This window comes from Aricia agestis, chromosome 13 (assembly GCF_905147365.1).
Source record: "Aricia agestis chromosome 13, ilAriAges1.1, whole genome shotgun sequence".
Classification (NCBI taxonomy): Eukaryota; Metazoa; Arthropoda; class Insecta; order Lepidoptera; family Lycaenidae; genus Aricia; species Aricia agestis.
In genome coordinates, this window is record NC_056418.1 from 7,272,009 (window position 1) to 7,293,231 (window position 21,223).

At 35.1% G+C, this 21,223-nt stretch overlaps 1 protein-coding gene across 1 annotated transcript in view; it reads right to left on the reverse strand.

Annotated features, from left to right (window-relative positions):
- Positions 1-21,223, reverse strand: part of LOC121733371 (G protein-coupled receptor kinase 1) — an 89,477-nt gene that overhangs the window by 13,910 nt on the left and 54,344 nt on the right. Inside the window, exon 9 of the mRNA XM_042123595.1 lies at positions 4,454-4,619. Within this exon, the coding sequence (XP_041979529.1) occupies positions 4,454-4,619 (166 nt within the window). The remainder of the gene's footprint in view (positions 1-4,453; positions 4,620-21,223) is intronic.

Below are 21,223 nucleotides of genomic sequence, written 5' to 3' on the forward strand. Positions count from 1 at the left end.
ATGCTATCTTTTTTTTTATAAAATAAATAAAAACAAACAGCAAAATACAAATATGTTATGATAGCGTATTCGTATATTGGTGTTTGTTTTATTGCTTCAATTGAAAAAATTAACTGGGTCAAAATATAATAAAACGCCGGAAGCTCGGCCATAGACTAAATTATTACTTTTGAAATTACTAACATCCGGAAACAACCGAATTCGGAAACTAGACGCGACTGCCGACTAAACATATTTTGTCATAGATTAGGTACAAAAATATAGACCCTTATTTTAATGTAATATATTATTAATTATTATGTATGTATATTATTTTATTACACGCTTTAAATTAGCTTCACTTGTAAGTTGCAACTAAATATTATGTCATACCTACGCAAGAAATCTTGGAATCTTAATAACTTGACCCAATTCCCGGTCTTCGATTAGGATGAAATTTTGCACACACTTTGAGTTCTGATACAATACATGACTAGCTAAGAAACGTCATTACGAATCCAATATGGCGGCCTCTCGAAGATGGCGGACAGGGCAATATTGAAATGCACCCCCATGAAATGGGTATCAAATGTTTATCAAAGATTTGCTATCAGGAATAAGTACTAAAAAATAGTCACGTGACTTAAATCCAACATGGCGGACATCCAAGGTGGCGGATTGTCTTAGTGTGTGTTTTTTAGTTTTTTAAATTATTAATTTAACAATTTCATAAGATAACAATATAATGTAATAATAAAAGTTGATTATTTGATTTTTATGATACTTTTAGTATCATAAATATTATACGGTGCAAATACTTGCTGAATTATAAAAATAATCTAATACAAAGTAATAAATATTATACGGATGAATAAAATAACGCATACAAACATTAATAAAACACATAAACATTGTGTATTGTGTAACCTGATTATGATAATTTTGTAATTTATTATTATAATTAAGATAAAAAATAATAACATGCATTTTATAGCTTATTGTTAGAGGTGCTACTTTCCCACGCCCATTTAACCTTACGCTGGCACGTTGTAAAACGCTTGATATTTTTTAATTGCCTCATAATAATCATAAAATATTAATTATGCATAAATATTGCATATTAATACCACCCAAACAGTCACAACGATAGCTTATTGTGCCTTCAACCTAATATATATATATAATAATAATAATGTGTTTTATATTAATAGAAGTTTTAAATAAAGTCTAGCTCACAATAAACTCCTATTTCCGCAGCTCCAATATATTGATTTATATATATTTTTTAAATGCGACCTAAAATCATTCGTTTGTTTTACAAATTGGCTGAAATATTTTCTATGAAAGTGGTCAATTTGGCTTTTCAATTTATTGCTCATTGACATTTGACCTTACACGGTTTGGTGTAACGAGAAACCCTAAATATATTTTAGGGTTATCCATTGAACCCTGGATAAATTTAGACGAATCATCTATTTATAATTTCATTCAGGAATAGCTATATTTAATTTATTGCCTGTTTTATTTTTATTTTTAAAGGCCCCATTTCTAAACCTTATGCGATAAACGTAATGGTAGGCATATTGAGATTTGAGTAGTTGAGTCTTACGTCCCAAAAATTTTCATTTCAATGGGACGACAGAGTGACTACTTATTATGAATTTTTAACATTTTTTCTCTTCTTTTTTCGTATTTCGTCTCATTGAGGCGAGAATTTTTGGGACGAAAGACTCAACTACACGGCATATTTGTTTAAGAGCCTGCTGTCAGAAATATCAAAGCACGCTAGCCCCGCCTACACACCCCGCTATCGTGATAATACAATTATTCCATGCATCTTGCCACTAAGCATTGTGCTTTGTGCTGCAGCTAGTAGTGAACAATATCGCGTAACAACGGTTCCCGCATTATAGCACGAAAGTAAATGTCGTAAGTCCCAAAAATGTTTTTGATGATTACTTACTTAAAAATTAAATACAATACTAATATTTCCTTTAGCCATTATTTTGTAAAGTGTGTGATTGTAGTAGTGCAAGTTATTTAATGATAGTAACTCAATAAGTGTAACAGATATTTGTTGAAAAGCCCGGAAAGATTCAAAATTTTGAAAAATATAACTATCGAGTCAAAATAAGTGAATCGCGTTTTCCGTTAGGCAAATATGAGATAAATATACAATGATCAAATAAATCTCAATTTCATTTAAGTCAATCGTCTTTCGGGATCGTAATACTTATTAAAAAACACAGCAAAATTTGGCAGCCCGCTCTTAAGTATATGTTCTGCAGTTTTGTAATCATAGTGACAATCATGATTATCTACCATCGCCGAACATAAACCAATATCACTGCCTTTGTAATGGCTATACTTAATATATAAAAAAATTGGTGGTCCATCTCAAAAAGTCTCCGCTTAAGGTTTTACAATTTCTGAAGTTCAATTAATTTCATGCTTGTGAAAGAAAATAAAAGAGTTTTCAATCTCCCCAAATTCTGGTACTTTAGCTGAGCATAACAAGTCCGATATGTATCAGCTGAGTGGCGGGGCAAATTTTTGAGCACGGTATCACAAAAGCCATTGTCGCTGCAGTGAATAAGATGGTGCCGATATGAACGTGACTCGCTTTGTGAGTACTCACGCAGATAAATTCCCCGCACCCGAAACGTACACTGTACGACGTTAAACCGACGATATTGTTCAGTTTCGAGCAACGTACGCACGTAGAAAAAAATTGTATTTGCTTATTTGCTATTAAAATGGCAACAAGTTTTGTAAAAAAATTTGACTCCACATGAAATGTTTTAGTTGAATAGCTCTCTCTCATTATTTACTCGTTGATATAACAGAAAAACTCTTACTCCTCCCTAATAAGTAATAAGAAACCCTCTTAAGAAACCAGCTTATCACAATTCAGTTGCTACGGATCAAAACAATCAAAGAACCTTCTCCGATTAGACAATACAGTTCCGAAAATTTTCCTTGTCTCCTGTCTTGTTTTAAAAACGAGACCACATAACTAGACAGGGTCAAAAGGCGGCCGCATTTATATCTATCATAGAGACATCCAGAATGGCGTTTCATTAGAGTCAATTAACTCATCCGCGGGCGCCGGTTCAAACGACCATTACAACAGTTGAACACATGAGCGGATGAAGTGGGTAACTAACATTTTACAACATGCTCTTATGTTTTTTGGGGTTCAGTAGTCAACCAAGTTTTGTTGATGTCGAACCCTAAAACGGAACACTAACCAGCTGATTATTTGTTTATTGGTAGGGTAATAGTCATATAATTTAAGAGTAACATTGTCCTACAAATAGAACAATCCATATTTTAGGACCATAAAATCAAAGTATGAAATCCTTTCTATCTCTGTTAGCTCCCACTTTCTAGATTTTTCGCAGATAAAAATGTTGTTTGTCTTATCAAAATGGAGCTACTCACAAAAAAATTATGATAGTACTTAATTAAAAAAAAATTGTTCTAGGGCTCCCATGACTATAACATAATATCTAGCTGTACAAGAAATCTACATTTTTTTGGTTTTAAATCATTTTCCCGGTCCTAAAGCCCTCATTTATTTCAAATTGTTAGTTACCCACTTGATCCACTCACGTCCCCAATTCACATGGGCCAAAATCACTTGGAGCTTCCAATTAATTAATTGAAGCGTTGTACAGCCAATGGGCATATTGTAGTGGACGTAATAGTTTATAAATACACGTTGAATTCGTATTGGGACTTGCGAGGATGTTTATAAAGTATAGACGGAAATACCCCGGATTTTGCTATTTTAGTCCAACGTGAATATAACTTCAGTCTAGTCCAGGTCCTGTGACCCTGTGTGACAAAACAGAAGCCCTGTATGCTTTACCACACGTCTAGTTTAATGTTGTAGAATGTAGATAGAGTATGACACAGCCAGACCTCCCATAAGGTTTTGTCTATGTCCCTCATGCCACTTTTTAAAGTAGAAACCAAAATTGTATAGGTAATATAAAAATTTATTGGGACGGAATACACAGGGTATAACAAAACAAAGTGATAATTCTTTAGGGTTTTGTGTGTGTCCTCTATAGCAGTGTTCCGCAATTTTTTTGCAATTTTTTGTGTTCAAGGTAGGTAAGTACATCTAGAAAATGAAAAATTTTGAAGGTACACCAGAAATTAATCAGCGTGTACGAGGATGCTCTGTTCTCAATTCCCATTATTTTCGTCGATCGTCTTGAGATGTTGCCCTTTTTGGTTCTTATAAACTAGGAATAACGCGGCACACCCTTTGCAGAACACTGCTCTATAGACTATAGAGTCACTGTGATAAAATGATAATATTAACCGCCGTACTCTAGACTCTATAGACATTTAATTATGATTAACGTTTAAGTAATTAATATTACATTTAAGTAATTAATGTTTCTGAGTGCGGCAGTAAGTTTGTATGTCACGACGGTGGGGCATTTCTGTATCCACTCACCCAATATAACCTCAGCGGCGTAAAACTTCATCTCTGCCTCGTTGAAGACGCCGTGCTGGGAGAGGTGGTAGTGGAGGTCGCCGCCGTTCATCAGGTCCAGGATGAAGCACAGCTTGTCCGGCGTGTGGAACGCGTACGTCATGCACACTATGAAGGGGCAGTCCACCTGGAACAAGAAGAGGGACTTTACTCTTATTATATTATGGAGGTTAGGGTAGGGATTATATTATGATGCCACAAGATGTCGCTAGATTTAGTTGAATTCGTTGAAAAGAATTACTTAAGTATTATACTACGCTCTCATTGTATTTTTTTTTTATGAAATAAGGGGGCAAACGAGCAAACGGGTCACCTGATGGAAAGCAACATCCGTCGCCCATGGACACTCGCAGCATCAGAAGAGCTGCAGGTGCGTTGCCGGCCTTTTAAGAGGGAATAGGGTAATAGGGGAGGGTAGGGATGGGAAGGGAAGGGAATAGGGGAGGGTAGGGAAGGGATTAGAGTAGGGGATTGGGCCTCCGGTAAACTCACTCACTCGGCGAAACACAGCGCAAGCGCTGTTTCACGCCGGTTGTTCTGTGAGAACGTGGTATTTCTCCGGTCCAGCCGTCCCATTCGTGCCGAAGCATGGCTCTCCCACGTAATTATGGAGGTTAGGCTAGGGCTGTAACACAATATATCGCTAAAGAATCGTTGCATCGCTCTCATTTTACTCGTATTGTAGTTATGTAAGCGTTACAATAGCACCAGATGTCCGAGTTAAAAATCACCCTGTCGAAATAAAAACTATCTTATGCAACCTGGGACAGTAACTCCACTCACTTAAATCAGTTAAGCGGTTTAAGCGTGACAAGGTGAGAGGTAGACAGACAAGACTACAACCTTTTCGAGCATAGCAATTCGTTTGCCGTACGAGAATTGTAATTTTGCCAGTAAAAAACTATCCTGTGTATAAACCTATCTAATACATGGGTGACGCGATTTGAGCATGAAGAGGTAATAGACAGACACTATTGCAATAATAATATTAGCTATTTACTACGAATAATAAAAACTAAGGAAAAGTAACTCCGTCAAAAAACATGCTCCACAATACTTGTCAAAAAAGTGTACCTTAGGTACACATTTCAATTTTCAATACATTTGCAATATTTAGGTGACCTTGAGCGGTACTAGGTTGACGTTACATGACAGATCAAAAGGAACCAAATTTAAAACGGTAATAGTATGGGAGTTACGATTCCTTAGTTTTTATTATTCGTAGGCTATTTATAAAAAAATTATCTAAGTAATATAATATTATGTATTATGTTAATTGTAAATAACCAGTACAGGTAAATGTAAATAATATTGAAAAATAAAACAGAGTCCTTGATTTAATATTGTAATGTTGGAGTACACTAGGAAATTTAATACATAATATAAAGAAACTAAAAAAGTAAAATGTTGTAAATCTATGTATAATAACAAAATATTGTAAAAATATTGTTGTAAAACAATTGTATAAAAAATATTATAAACTCACTGTTGTACTAGAAAATATTGCGAATTGATTGTTGTAAAATTAAAGGTAAAAAAGTTCAACAAATCAAAAAATTTAAATACGTAAAAGGGGAATGAAGATTTTTATATGGAGCCTGGCCGACCTACTTTCTGCCATTGTGTTTTTCCGCGTTTACGAATATTTTTTTCAAAAATGGATAGCTAACATCAATACAAACAAAAAATAATCTTGGAGAAAACCGCGTAAAGTGTCACATTTCGAAGATTTGAGCTGCCGAAGTTGCAATATCTTATATTGATAAAACTTTGGCAGCTCATATCTTCGAAATGTGACACTTTACGCGGTTTTCTCCAAGATTATTTTTTGTTTGTATTGATGTTAGCTATCCATTTTTGAAAAAAATATCGTGAACGCGAAAAAAAAACAATAATGGTACGGTAGGTCGGCCAAAAATCAAAATCTTCGTACCCCTTTAAACAAAAATGTATAGAAAACTCAAATAAAATAAAATTTTCAATTGTGAAAAGATAAATAAATGTAATAATTTACCTGTATACTGTACGGGGGAACAATAAACATTACTTATATATAAAAAAATTGTAATATTAGCATAGAACTATGGACAGCTCTAAGCTCAGTAACTAAACACAAGGTAGAACCAATAATGCTAAGTACTCACATACGGTTTTGCTCGATCGAGCAATAACGTCGAGCAAAACCCGCGGCTCGGGATTTCGTCCACACATTCAGCATTACTCGATAGTTTTATTCTAAATCGATATATTTAATTCCATCGAGCCGGCTCGAGCCCGAGAGCCTTCGAGCTGTGAGTTTTGCGGTCCACACAGTAATTATTACTCGATTTGTAGTAAAACAATCGAGCAAAACCGCATGTACTACATACTTAGCACTGGTCTAGTCTTGATTCTATTCACATTAGGTCATCGATCGCCTTTGATAATAATAGAGCGGTATACCGCATACACAACTTATAGTTTTGTGGCGGTACCCACAATTCGCCTAACATTCCTGCATCGCGCTATCAAAGTTTCGGAGAACGGCAAGATATATACAACGTCTGAAATGACGTCAGTGGGCTTCGGCCTGACCGAGCATGCTATCTCGCTCGGTCGGAAGATCTTCCTTTTCGGCCGCCATGAACAACGTTAAAGTTTAATTACAATTATCAATACGCTAGCAGATAGCCGCTGGCCATGTATTCAGAAGCTAACCAGTAACCACTAACTAGGCATATCTTTATGTAACTAGATGTCCCGATGAACTTCGTATCATTTCTCTCTTAAGGAGCTGTGGTTGTTGCAATTACGTAAAATGAGTTTTTTAAATAATGTTTTTTGTAAAGAAAATGTCATTATTTAAGTAAGTATAAAAAAGTACAGTTTTAAGATTGAGAAAATTTCCTAAACGCAAAGGTATATCAGAACACAATTTGAAAAATTCTGCTCGATAGAAAATCGATCTCAAAGATGACTGTTATAACGCTATTTTTCATAATTAAGTCATTTTATGGCTAAATTACACACTTTCTTGTAAAAACAAAAAATGTAGTACATTTGTTGTAACCTAACCTAAACGTTGATATCTATATTTAATTTGTGTAATACTAAAAACAAAAGGTTTTTCTCCTATTTCCTATTATCAAGGCACGCGGCGAGCGCGTAACCGCCACTGTACAAGGCGCGCTATTATGAATGTTATTTGAATGTCCTTTACGTCGATATTCGTACTGACAGACATCGACCTGCTAATTTTAGGGACTACTGGGCCTTAATTAAAACTTTCCCTGGACTTCCACAAATATGTCTAGACTATAATCAACTAAATCGGTTCAGCCGTTGTCGAGTTTCAGCGAGACTTGCAAAATTTAAAATTAGTTAATTCATTGATATTTTAACCCTAAAAATACATATAATTTCTTTTGGGACAGGACTTTCAAGTTTTAATTGACTTCTTAAAATGTATAAACGTATCTAAATTCAATTGTGGATATTTTAAAAGATTGTGTATCTTTTTGTTCATAATTATCCTTTCAGTTTCAATTTTCAATTTCTATTACTTATTGTTTAAAACAATAATAAGTCTGATAAGATAAGATACAGACTTTACTGTAGAAAAATGGACGGTCAACAAGTAGCAAGTGGCCTTACTCTATTTAATTTGGGTAAGCAGATAATAAACGCTACTTATTTTCAATCGATATTTGGCTGTAACGTTATCAGTCAGCGGTCAGCAAACTGTAGCTTATCGGTGAATGATAAGGCAGTGAAAGTGCTCAACCTTGCGTAACAATTAAATGGCCAAGTGCGACCAGGATAGATGAAGTAGTATAAAAGCCCTTTTTAATTTTAATCTTTGTATTTGTATTACAACATGAGTAATTATAATACTATGTATTAAAATATAGCGACAACAAAATATAATATGTTCTGTTGAACTACCGTCCAAACAACGAGGCTAGTCAGAAAATTTCATTATTTGAACATTCAAATTGTATAAAGTTTTGTGACTACATTCGTAGTTTGGATCATAGTGTATTCCTATCATAGTGTATAGCTATCACAGTCGCACACATAATTTACCCCACAGTTTTAAGTAACCTTATTTCGAGTAAAGAATCCTAAAAGATAAAGTTACGGAAACATTCGAAAGCGCAATTTAGTTGTAAACAGGAAGCAATGCATCTACATCATTGTTAGGTAACTAAGTGGTCTAACATAAATCTTAACTGACAAACTTGTGTACTATTAGGGTGAAGCCAAACGAGCGTAATTTTGTGAGACGTGAGTCGCAGAATTTCGGTCGCGTCAATATCTTTTAATAACGTAAACAAAAAATAACACGATCTGATACGTTCGCAGGCGGCATAATATGTGCGACTTACCCGCGAATCGCCAGTAACAAAGCGTTAAGGAAACACCCGAAACCATGATCGGCTTGGCCGACTAGTCGGCCGATTAGTCGGCTACTTTGCAACCGACTAATCGGCTAGTCGGCCAAAGTCATGATAGGCACATCTCTAATATACAGGATACTGGATGTAACAAAACTAATTAGTGATAATACCTTAGGGTGCATATTATGTCCCTTAAATAAAGTTTACTGTGAAAGTGTCAGCGCTGAAAGAGCAATTTTTTTTGTGATTTGTATGGAAAACCATGAAAGCGTCATGGACTTTCCCATACAAGAGTTAAAAAAAAGTTACTCTTTTAGCGCTGCTAATTTTACAATATACTCTATGCAGGGGACTCATACACACCCTAAAGTAATATCACTTTGTTTTGCTACATTCAATTTATAAGGTATCTGTGCATTATTATTATTAATTTTTATGAATAAAGAGAGTGATATTTCACTATTAAAATAAGAATGTGAATTATTTTATTTTTAAAACAGGTCTTTATAGTTTGACCTGAACAGACAAGGAGGTAAAATCCTTATAATCCCTGGGAAAACAATAACAGTGAAACTCAACACTTTGTAAGCGAAGTACTGCACCTTGGTATCCTAGACTCTGCGTAGCCTCTACGATTTCCGTAGCTTAGTGCTACGAAACTCGTAGCTTCGTGCTACGATTACTAACTAGAAAAAAATTCGAAGGTAAAGTTCATGTCAATATTTCCTACGATTTTAATTTCGCCGAAACTATAATTTTTTCAGCAATAAAAATAAGCCTATGCCCTTTGCCGTGGTCAACTCTATATTTATGCCGAATTTCATCAAAATCGGTCCAATACTTTCGAGGCCTATTCGTGGCAAACAAACCTTTCATCTTCATAATATTAGTATATAATAGACGACTCATTATTATCAATCATCGACATAATAGCGACTGTGCCTCGTGTACGGCGGCCATTACACAGCCGTGACGTCACCCGTCACGTTACGACGGGAAATATAAAATGATGGAGTTATGACGAACGTCCCCGTGTTTACACAGCGGGCACCGTACAGCCGATAGTTTACCCCGTTTCGGATTTCATTGCGCATACAGTTAATTATCGATACGCCCACTTCACGAGTTACGGCGCGTTCAGACGCGCGCGTTTTTCGCTGTAGTGCAGGAAACGCGCAAGTCTGAACGCGCCCTTAGCGTCAATCCACATTGCAACGTCACCGTTGCGTTGAGTTGACGCGCGGTAAAAGAATAGAAGACTTTGCATTTTATCTTCTATCTGTCCAGCAAGAGACGACGCAACGCATTAACATAGCATCGCATACTAAAATCTTAGAGATAGAAATTAGAAGACGAGCTAGCATGATCTTATACCTACGAATCTCTGCATTTTCGTTTATTTTTTCTTTCAAAGATGTTTACAGAAATATACCTTTCAATCTACAGAATGTTATGTTAAAAATCGGTGCGTCGCGACTGCGACGATGCATAATATGTAAAGCAACGGAGCAATGTGGCCATGCTCTTAGAAATAATGATGCGATATATATTTTTATACCCCATCGTTGTACACTGGACCACTTGTTAGACTGTGAAAACCAAACAAACCTTGTTGTACAATAATATTTGACGCCTAACGCTTGCGCTACTCTAGGTTTAAGTTAACCCAAGGAAGAGGTCAGAAGTTTCCTTAGGATGTTTGCCTTCTTGGCTTTTGATTCTTGTTAATCTTAATTTACCACTGAGTATCGTTGCTTTCGAAAATGGAATAGAATTAAAAATCTTAAGGCGACTATAACTGTTACTGTCCAAAGCAATATCCATTCTGAGTTATTTTCTTATTGCTCATCATGTGTTAGAACTTAGAACTTAGAACAGCTTGGCTTCTGCAGTATTCCATTTTTGAAATCTGCAGTCTGCACTCAAGAATTAAGGCAAACATCTTAAGGAAACTTCTGACTTCTAATACTATAAGCTAGCGGTTTAGATTCAATCTTATTTTCATTGCATTTGAAGCAAAGGCAAAGATAAAAATATATTTTTTCACATGGTCTAATCACTAATGTTATTTTATACATCTACGAATGACGTAACCAATTCTAATTTATCACATTATATTACCCCTAATAGGATAACAGATTATGATAATTTGATTAATTTAATTGGACCGGCAGCCTAAATAAATGAAACAGACGAATATGATATTTTGCTTCTACGCGTTGTTTTGGTTAAAACTTCACTTCGTCCGCCCTTCATTTCTTTGCACCGAAATTCGTGTATCGCGATTCGCGTTGGAACCGTACTTTTTTCCGGAATAAAAACTATGTAATATGTCCTTTACAAGGGCTCAAAGTATCTCCACGCCAAATATAGCTAAATCGGTTTAAGCTTTAGGTGATAATGTCTGTTACCTTTGCAACAGAGGTACCTTCTGTCTCCACAATTATATTATTTATTACTATGGAGAGATATGTATTTTACAAGATTCGAAGCCAAAAATATGAACACAAGATCACAAAAACAATTATTGAGAGCCAAAAATACGATTTATTCATATGTTGTTTGCAGCTGTACGCACGAGGGGAGTTACCGACGTGGAGGTAAATACAGTCGCTTTATGGGCCAATAAAATCTATGATCCTAATATTCGCAACAATGGTTTTCTCAGAACAGCGTTATAACTGAAACTGGGTTAAATTTAACTGAACTAACAAAAGCTTTCGTTCCGCAAGATTTCGAAATGAAGGCTACGGTTTCTAGACTTTTCTGCATTACGCTATAAAGGTAATGTCCCTTCTACGGCACCATTAGGCATAATGATCCTGATGCAAAGATTTGAATATTTCTAGCAAATAAAAGAAGTTAAACTTCAAATGTGGCGTTGAATTAAATAACTTTGTGGACGTACCTACATTAAAATAAAAGTCAGGAATTGAATGTACTGAAACCAGCAACATTCATACATAAATTATCGCTGCAAACCATTGACACTGAACAAGTCAGCTCATACGTTGAACTTTAACGCTATTAAAGACTAAAGACAACAATATAAATATCTAAAAACTACTTAAAACGAGAATATATGGCCAAAGTTATTGTCACTTTAAGTTTATATGAAATCTAAGGATCCAATAATATGATAACTGCAAAACAGTTTGCCCTATATACCTAGGCTCACAAGAGTTCCCCCATCAGGTGAGCATCTGCTCGTTGGGCGGTGATGGACGCAGTAATCGCGAGGCGCGCGTTAATCGCAGTAAGTGGATTTTATCATCAGCGCTCCCGTATTTATATCCCACTTAGCATATCGATGAAGCGCATCTCACCGTCTCGTTGCTCGCACAGGGCTGCCAACGGTTGTTCATTTTGTTGTGTTTATTACGCCTATTTCTTATTGTATTTAATTTTTAGGACCACTCAAAATCCAGTAAGTGTATTTAAAAACAATTTAAATACAATAAACATATTTGTAAAGCTAACAAGAACTTTTCATACGTGAAACTTTTTGCAGTTGCCAACCCTGTAAATGTTTAAGACAGCTACAAAAAATCTATTCATGGGGACAGGTATTATAGCGGACTATAATGTTTTTTGTCTTGAGAATGGACATGGTAAAAGTAAGTCTAAACTCGGTTTTACGCAAAAGTATGTGAAATTCACATATCACGACACCATGCAATAAAACTAATTTATAAGTACGAAGGGGTATTGTTTTGTTATTTTTTTATTACTTCATTTACATTTGTTATGTTTTAAAATTTAACTGGTCGAGGCATGCGATTTGACCTTACTCTTTTGATTCCTTCATTTAGTCTGAGGGTTACTCGTTATTTGTCTGATTCTGAATAACGAATAACTTTTTAGAAAAAAGTTTCGTTATTATGTTCCACATAATATTGCAGTTAATAAAATCATATAAAACACGAAGTTAAAATTTAATGGGAAGTCATATAAACAGTTTGAAATGTTGAGTAAATGTTGCGAATGCTACACGAATTTCATTTTAGAACATTTTAGATAATATACAGGCGGCCGCGTACCGGCTTTTAGGCCGGAAAAATGAAACTGTGGTTTCCGAATAATATTCACTATTAAATACAAACAAAACCAAACGTTAAATTATTCATATAGTTTTGAAATGCAAAACAGTAAGTGTAGATTAGTTTGAGCCTTATTTCGACCAATGTTTGAACTGAAATTAATAAAGGAACATCGTCTATGTTGAAAAAAAAATATCCACAGCCGAACATATAACCTCCTCGTTTTTTGGAAGTCGGTTAAAAAAGATTACACCCTAACGGCCACATTCAGAGACGTTTAATTGTTACGTAACTTTAATTTAATGAAGAGTGATTCAAATCTATGGAGATTAACATAAGTTGTTATGAAATTATTGGTAAGTAATCATAAAAATATACATATTACGTTAAATTTTAACTGACAAGATTAGACAAATGACGTATGGACCTACACACTTTATTACTCACTAAATCTTAATATACTTAACCTGAAAAATACTTTTTAATGTCTACCTGGACGACAAGTCGAATTCTTGATAGAATATTTAAATATTCCTGGTATAAAGTTTCATTTCAAAGTATTTAATTTATGACAAAGTAGACTCTACCGGTAACTTTAACCGCGTAGACTGCTGAGTTTAGAGTTTGGTTATATGACGAACCCAACTTTTGTTCAAAGCTCGGACTCTAGGCAATGCATTAATGAATTATAGAACTTTCAGCAGATTAAGCCTTCAATTTGAACATACGACGACCGAACTACATTGAAAAACGTAAAATAAAAAAATGTATTCATAATAACTAGCTATGATCGCCCAATGGTCGAAATTCGACCTTACTCGCAACGACATTAGGACTACTAAGTACATATATTTTGTGAAAAAATATTGACTTCATCATAGTTTTTTTCAATTCTTGTCTCTGGGACTCAGCTGATCTCAGACTGGCCGTTTAAGCATTGTCTAATAATATCTAAAATTAAATAAAAAAACAATAATCCATTTTCAATTTGTGAACTTGTTGTCAACAGACTTCAACCATAAATAAAAGAGTATAATTCGTATGTATAGGCTTGTCACTCAAAAATCTGTCTTTTTTAGTAGTAGTGTCGTAGTGTGTGTAACGTTTTATTTGTTAAAAATATAGATAAAAGCATAATTTTAAAATAATATTGGCTCGTTGCACTCCTTCTCCAAATAAACTACAACTGTGCGAAATTTCATGCACCTACGTTTCCCCATTTTTCGTAAAAAGGGTTACAAAGTTTTTCTCTCACGTTTAAATATATAGATAATTATACAATACGACTTTTATGGTTGAGCTAGATCGTTGTAGAGGAAAAAGTATAGGAATACTCCAGGAAACTCTTTGATTACAACTACCCTATCTTTTCCTTGGACTCAAAGAATCCAAAACCAATTTCATTAAAGTCGGCTCATTTGTTTGAACGTCAAGGACGTCAAGACAGGCATGGTCGTATTTCAAATATTAGTAGAGATTAACATACAATAATGATTGTCAATTATTTTAATGTAGGTACAGTAACTATATATTTAATCTAGATGCAAAAAGGATAAATTGTTATTCGTTTCATATGATTTTTACTCTTAGCATTTTCAAGGGACAATTTCTCTTAAATATCTGCAGTATTTAACAGTACAGACTACAGACATCGCTTTACATTTTATAATACACTGGAGGTACATAATATAGGTATCTAATGCAGACTTGCATTTATATGCACCGTGTATAATATAAGATGTATATTCTAGAGAGTCTCTCGAGATTTTCTTTCAATCTGAGCCAATTTGAAATCTGGATTCGCTCTATTAACGTCACTACGTCCCGACTCCCGACGCAGTGTAATCATTATAAAATATTTTTATTTTTGCTCAAATATATTTTAGATATGCAAGTGAAAATGTTTAGCTTATAATGTCAATGGGCAATGGGCATAATATTTTACTTGTTTTTAGTTTGTTACGTAAGCATCTTTAATTCTGAAATCTACCTGTCTAATCTGGGGATTTGACAGATGTACATTTTTTTGAGAATTTGAGGTAGAGCACCATCTGAGGGTCAAACAAATCAACATACAAAAAGCGACCTAGTAAAAAAAAGAAAAAATATTATATATGTAAGAATAAGACAAGAAATCAACAGGAATGGAGTTATGGGAAGCAGACACCACTGTTACTACATAAGATACAGTAATTGTTAATAGTCATAATATCTAAGCGCAGTGTAGTGTAAACTGTTGAAATAAAAATCACATAGTGCGAGGCAATCGATGTACAAGTATAGCTCACCCTTATGACAAATTGAGGGCGAGCCAATTCGTTTCAGTCCGATTGGCCGGCTGTCCCATATAACATAAACCCGCTAAGCGATTGTTCACTCATTTCGTTCAATCAGAGCAATATTGATAAACAATGATAGCGGCCATATTGAAACTGAGTTCTCGCAGACTATAGACTTTAAGACCCAATTTCACCAATTAATTAGTATCACTTTACCTCTTTCGTTTTTCATATAAATGAAAGAGAAGACATGACATTTAACAAGCTGCTAACATTAACAGATGTTGGTGAAATTGGGTCTTAGTAGGCCAATAGTGTAGTCGAACGCTTAAAATCAGTCTGAAAATGTATGAAGATACGTACTTTTTAGGGTTCCGTACCCAAAGGGTAAAAACGGGACCCTATTACTAAGACTTCGTTGTCTGCCCGTCTGTCTGTCTGTCAGTCTCCAAGCTGTAACTCAAGAACGGTAATAGCAAGAGACAGATTTTTTGGCGGATTTCCAAATTTGCCGCCTGTTGCCGCCCCTATAACTGACCTTTGAAATTGAATACATTAGTTTAGTTCACAATCATATCCCACCAAAATCATTTTTTGAAAATTTTTGCTGAGAAGACCACACAAGGTTTCACCCTGTGCGGTAGCGAAACGGCGATGCCATACATATTTACTGGTATGTAGTATTTGTTTAAGTTAGTAAGGGTCAGTAGAGTTAGGCCGTGTAGATTCAGAAACTTGGCTCTACATGAGATCACAATAAATATCTTTTTCACAGGGTACCTAAACCGTAAACCTAATATGTGGTCGTCTCGGCAATATTTTACAATAAATGTTTTTGGTGGGATTTTTTATTTCTGTAAGATAAAAAAATGGGGCTAAATTTACCGCCCCTCTAAATCTGCCACCCTAGGCTTCAGCCTACTTAGCCTATTGGTAAATCCGCCACTGGCTAGAGAGTTAAAATTTTCACAGATTATGTATATCTGTTGCAGCTTTAACAACAAATACTAAAAACAAAATAAAATTAATATTTAATTATTCCCATACAACAAACTTATTTTTTTTTTTGGCCTTTATTGCTCTATATCAATAATGGCAACAGGTAGGTACTTGAATTTTTCTCAAAGTACTTAGTTATATGTGTACTATAATATTTAGTAATAACATTAAAATAAAATAAAAAATTAAGAGGATACACCAGGGGAGAGAGAAATTGAAAATAGGTATTTGAAAATGTATTGCTGTCTCACCAATCTCAAGTCTCCCACCGTAGAGCGCGATAGAGACAACACGACAAAAGTTCTAATAAAAGAACAGAAAATCTTCGATTCGTAGTCCGCTGATTCCTTCTCCAAAACTTAACCGATTTAAGTATTTTTTTTATTTAGAATTAAAACAAGGCTTGAGCTGTGTTCCTATGTTTTATTTTTTTTGTATATTCTAGTCAGTTTTGTTTTCTGGGTGTTTGAACACAGAGGAAATTCTGGCCATTTTTTTGGGTTTTTGGACGTTCTTATCTTTTTTAATAATTAAATTATGAAAAAAAAGAAAACATAGGGACATGCTAATAGTGGCCATAGATATTCAGGAAAAAAATCATAACTCTACCGGCATTATTCAGGGAGGAAACAGGGGACAGCGTTTGTATGGAAAAACGGCGGTGTGGAATCCTCTTAAGGGGGCTCCCATACAAAAAACACAATTTTGGCCTAATTTTGCTTTATAATGGTACGGAACCCTTCTGTTCTCTTGGTCTGACTCCTGTTCTCTCGCACTTGGCCGATTATTTATAACGTCGTTTTACGATGCGACGTCGCGTTACGATGTCGCGACGTAGTTTTTTACGATGCTCGTCGTAGATTCCCACGACGAGACGCCGCATCGTGGTACGACACGACGTCGTATCGTGTTTATGTGTCCCGGCCCTAACGTCAAAGGGTAAACCAATAAAAAACTTCAGAAACGTAGGTTTGCCATCTTACTTTTTCTCTGATGCTACAAGCACCTTCTCAAGTTTTGATCGTAATGGTTTTATGCACGGCAAACATACAAGGTGATACAAGATAAGGTGTGTCTCGTAAATTCGAACATCGCGAGTATCGACAGTAAACGATTTTATTGAGATCGATATAGATATCTCGAGTGGCGAGATAGCCGACGAGACGTTTTAACTTCTGTTTAATTCCTCATCTAACTTATCTCGTCTGAAAATCTTATTTAATTCAGACGTCCAAATGAAAATTTTATTTCGAATCCGTACAGATATAGCAGAGAAAGATTTTATTTTATTAACATTTAAATTACTTTGGATTTGAAATTATGTTCAAATCTACAACTGAAAATACCGGTAACAACACCTTATCATGGGCCTTTGAGATGTTAGTATGTTATTTTATTTACAACCATGGGCGCCGGCAGAAATAATTTCCAAGGGGTGCAAATTTTAGTTTTCTTTCTGCTCTTTTCTTTTCACTTTTTACGAACAACAGTGACTGTCTATTTACGTCAATATGAAGCAATTAGTGCCGAAACATTACGAACTATCCTTGTACGGCATGGTAATAGGGTTACAAAATGCTTTTTATTTCAATAATTCCTGTTGATCTCGAGATTTCCAAGGGGTGCAAGTGCACCCCCTGGCACCCCCCTGCTGGCGCCCATGTTTACAACAGGAAAAGAATATCGGTTCATAAACGACAAAGTTAGTTGTGAATAATAAAAGCATACTACTTTTTTGAAGTCGGTTAAAAAACAACATGAAACCTTTCCCTGTGCAAAAAAATATCCAGATGAGTTCTTTTTCAATATTACACGTTTTCTGTTATTCAATAAGTAGTGTACAGGGTACGAAGACCCCGCCGTACAAAATCTATACTAATATTATAAATGCGAAAGTATCTCTGTCTGTCTGTCTGTCTGTCTGTCTGTCTGTCTGTCTGTCTCGCTTTCACGCCAAAACTACTGAACCGATTGCAATGAAATTTTGTAAACAGTTATTCTAGAGTCTGAGAAAGGACATAGGCTACATTTTGATGTGGGAAAATATCTTATTTCCATGAAAATATCGATGAAAATTTATTCGCATTGCGCAGGCCAGCGCTCATCCCGGGGGTCCTGGGTTCGAGTCCCGCAGGCGGAACAAGTTTTCAATGTTCCTGGGTCTTGGATGTGTATTAAAATAATATTTCAAAAATCTTAAATATATTTTATATATTTTATGTATAATATTATAAAAAATCCAGAAATATATCGATGCAATTTAGTTCTAATACGATTCAACAGATGGCGTTTTATTTTATTTTAGTTCTAATACGATTCAACAGATGGCGTTTTATTTTTTACTTAAATATATTTTATGTATCTATACTTCTATACTAATCCATACTAATATTATAAATGCGAAAGTATCTCTGTCTGTCTGTCTCTCTGTCTGTCTCACTTTCACGCCAAAAACTAATATTATAAATGCGAAAGTATCTCTGTCTGTCTGTCTGTCTGTCTCGCTTTTACGCCAAAACTACTGAACCGATTGCAATGAAATTTTGTACACAGTTATTCTAGAGTCTGAGAAAGGACATAGGCTACATTTTGATGTGGGAAAATATCTTATTTCCATGAAAATATCGATGAAAATGAATTCGCATTGCGCAGGCCAGCGCTCATCCCGGGGGTCCTGGGTTCGAGTCCCGCAGGCGGAACAAAAAGTTTTCAATGTTCCTGGGTCTTGGATGTGTATTAAAATAATATTTCAAAAATCTTAAATATATTTTATGTATAATATTATAAAAAATCCAGAAATATATCGACGCGATGCAATGAACATTTTAGTTCTAATACGATGCAACAGATGGCGCTTTTTTTTTACTTCGTTGGAACATAAAACTAATCATACTTATTAGTTATTATGTTTTTGTTTATAGTTTTTAATACGTTAGAATATTATGTTTAATAATATTATCGCTATAATAATAATCAATCTATCTTATCTTATAGAACTCCTACTGCATTTCTAAGGAGTTCGAGTGTCTTGTGTTGTGGCCTATATTCCATCCAGAAAATATATCAATTTAATTCTAATATATGAAAACATTTTAATTCTAATATAAGAAAACAGATGGCGCTTTATTTTTTACTTCATTATTATAACAGAACTAATCATACGGTACCTACTTTATTATATATTATTGTTTTTATTCATAACTAGCTGTTGCCCGCGACTTCGTCCGCGTGGACTTTAGTTTATAGCGCGCGGTGTCAACAAAATTTGTGTCAAATTTAAAAACTTTTTAAAACCCTGGTAAGTGGTACCCCTCTTAGGGCCGCGCTACACCGGAATGGCAGCGCTGAAAGTGCTTGCCTCGCCGCTGCCATTCCGGTGTAGCGCGGCCCTTAATTAATCAAAATACCCAAAAACAGCTGTGCAGTGTGCACATAATCTGTACTAATATTATGAATGCGAAAGTATCTCTGTCTGTCTGTCTGTCTGTCAGTCTCGCTTTCACGCCAAACGCCAAAACTACCGAACCGATTGTAATGAAATTTTGTATACTGATAGTCTAAAGCCTGAGAAAGGACATAGGCTACTTTTTTACTGGAAAAAAGGGTTGTAAGGGTCGTAAATTTGTTCAAAAAATTCATAATAGATGGCGCCGTGCGTCTTCTACATCGCGCTGACGCTTGCTCAAAAGTCTTTCTATAAGAGGTGGTATCATCCTACATTTAAGTCTCGATTTTTTCGATTGTTATATCTATTCTACGGTATTAAATAACTCAGTACTTTATCTGTGCAGGCAGTGACGTAACCTTAAGACCAAATTTCACCAACGACTGTTAAAGTTAATGCTCGAATTAGTATCACGTTAGCTGTTTTGTTTTTCATATGAATGAAAGAGAAGACAGGATATTTTAACAAGCTGTTAACACTAACAGACGTTGGTGAAATTGGGGCTAAACCTATCAATGATAAATAGTTTATGGGTAAAGTTGTGTAATTGGGGGGCTAAATAAGCTTTAAAATTTGGCATAATATATAAAGTTTAACATACAAAAATGAAGTACTTATTGTTTGCACACTGCACAGCTGTATTGATTTAAGGGGTACCAGGGTTTTTTTATAAAAGCTTTTGACACCAATTTTGTTGACATCGCGCGCTATAAACTGAAGTCCACGCGGACGAAGTCGCGGGCAACAGCTAGTAGATAATATCGCAAAGTAAGATTAAGCTGGGCATAGTTTCTACACCAAAGTCACGTACCGAATACGCCGAAACGTAAGCACCAAATAAACACAGCTATATAAGGGTAAAGGACGCTGTTTACTTGTATTAATTTTTCCTCAAAAGAGATTAAAGATCAAATCGAACGTCCTATATAGATAATAATGAGAATGAAAGAAAGTTGCTAATCTTAGCAAGGCGATGAGAAACGATTATTTCCATTAAAGAAAGACTAAGGGCTTGTTTCACGACTTTCTGATAAAGTGCCGAATAGGCCAGTCACAACTGTTTTGACAGATTCTCCATACTTCATCTGTCAAGTTAAGTGGTGGATATAGGATTATCAGAAAGTGGTGAAACAGACCCTAAATATAGTTCGTAGGATAAAAGTTGTTGATTTAGTTAATAGTATATTTACAATTAAGTCTTAAGTTCATCAACAGTACACAATCACATTGAAGAGGAGACATCAGACCTCTATGTAGAGTATTTTCTTTGAAAACTAAAAACTTAAGGCAATGCGCGGGAATTTAGACATTTCTTTCTCGACAGCGTTCGTTTTAGAGTGCATTTTACACTCAAGCTCAACAGTCAAATTTCTAGAAACCTCCTAGAATAATTTCCACAAAGTTCAGCGTTTTCAAAGATCCTCCTCGCGAAGGGGTAAATACGAGACGGGCCATTAGACACATTTAATTAAAAACTTTGTATATCAAAGTTGTCGGGGGCTCCGTCTATCAAAAACTTTGTTGCAAGCCTTTATGAAAGAGAGTCTAAACAGGTAACATTACATGTAAGAAGAGACACAAAAGCTTTA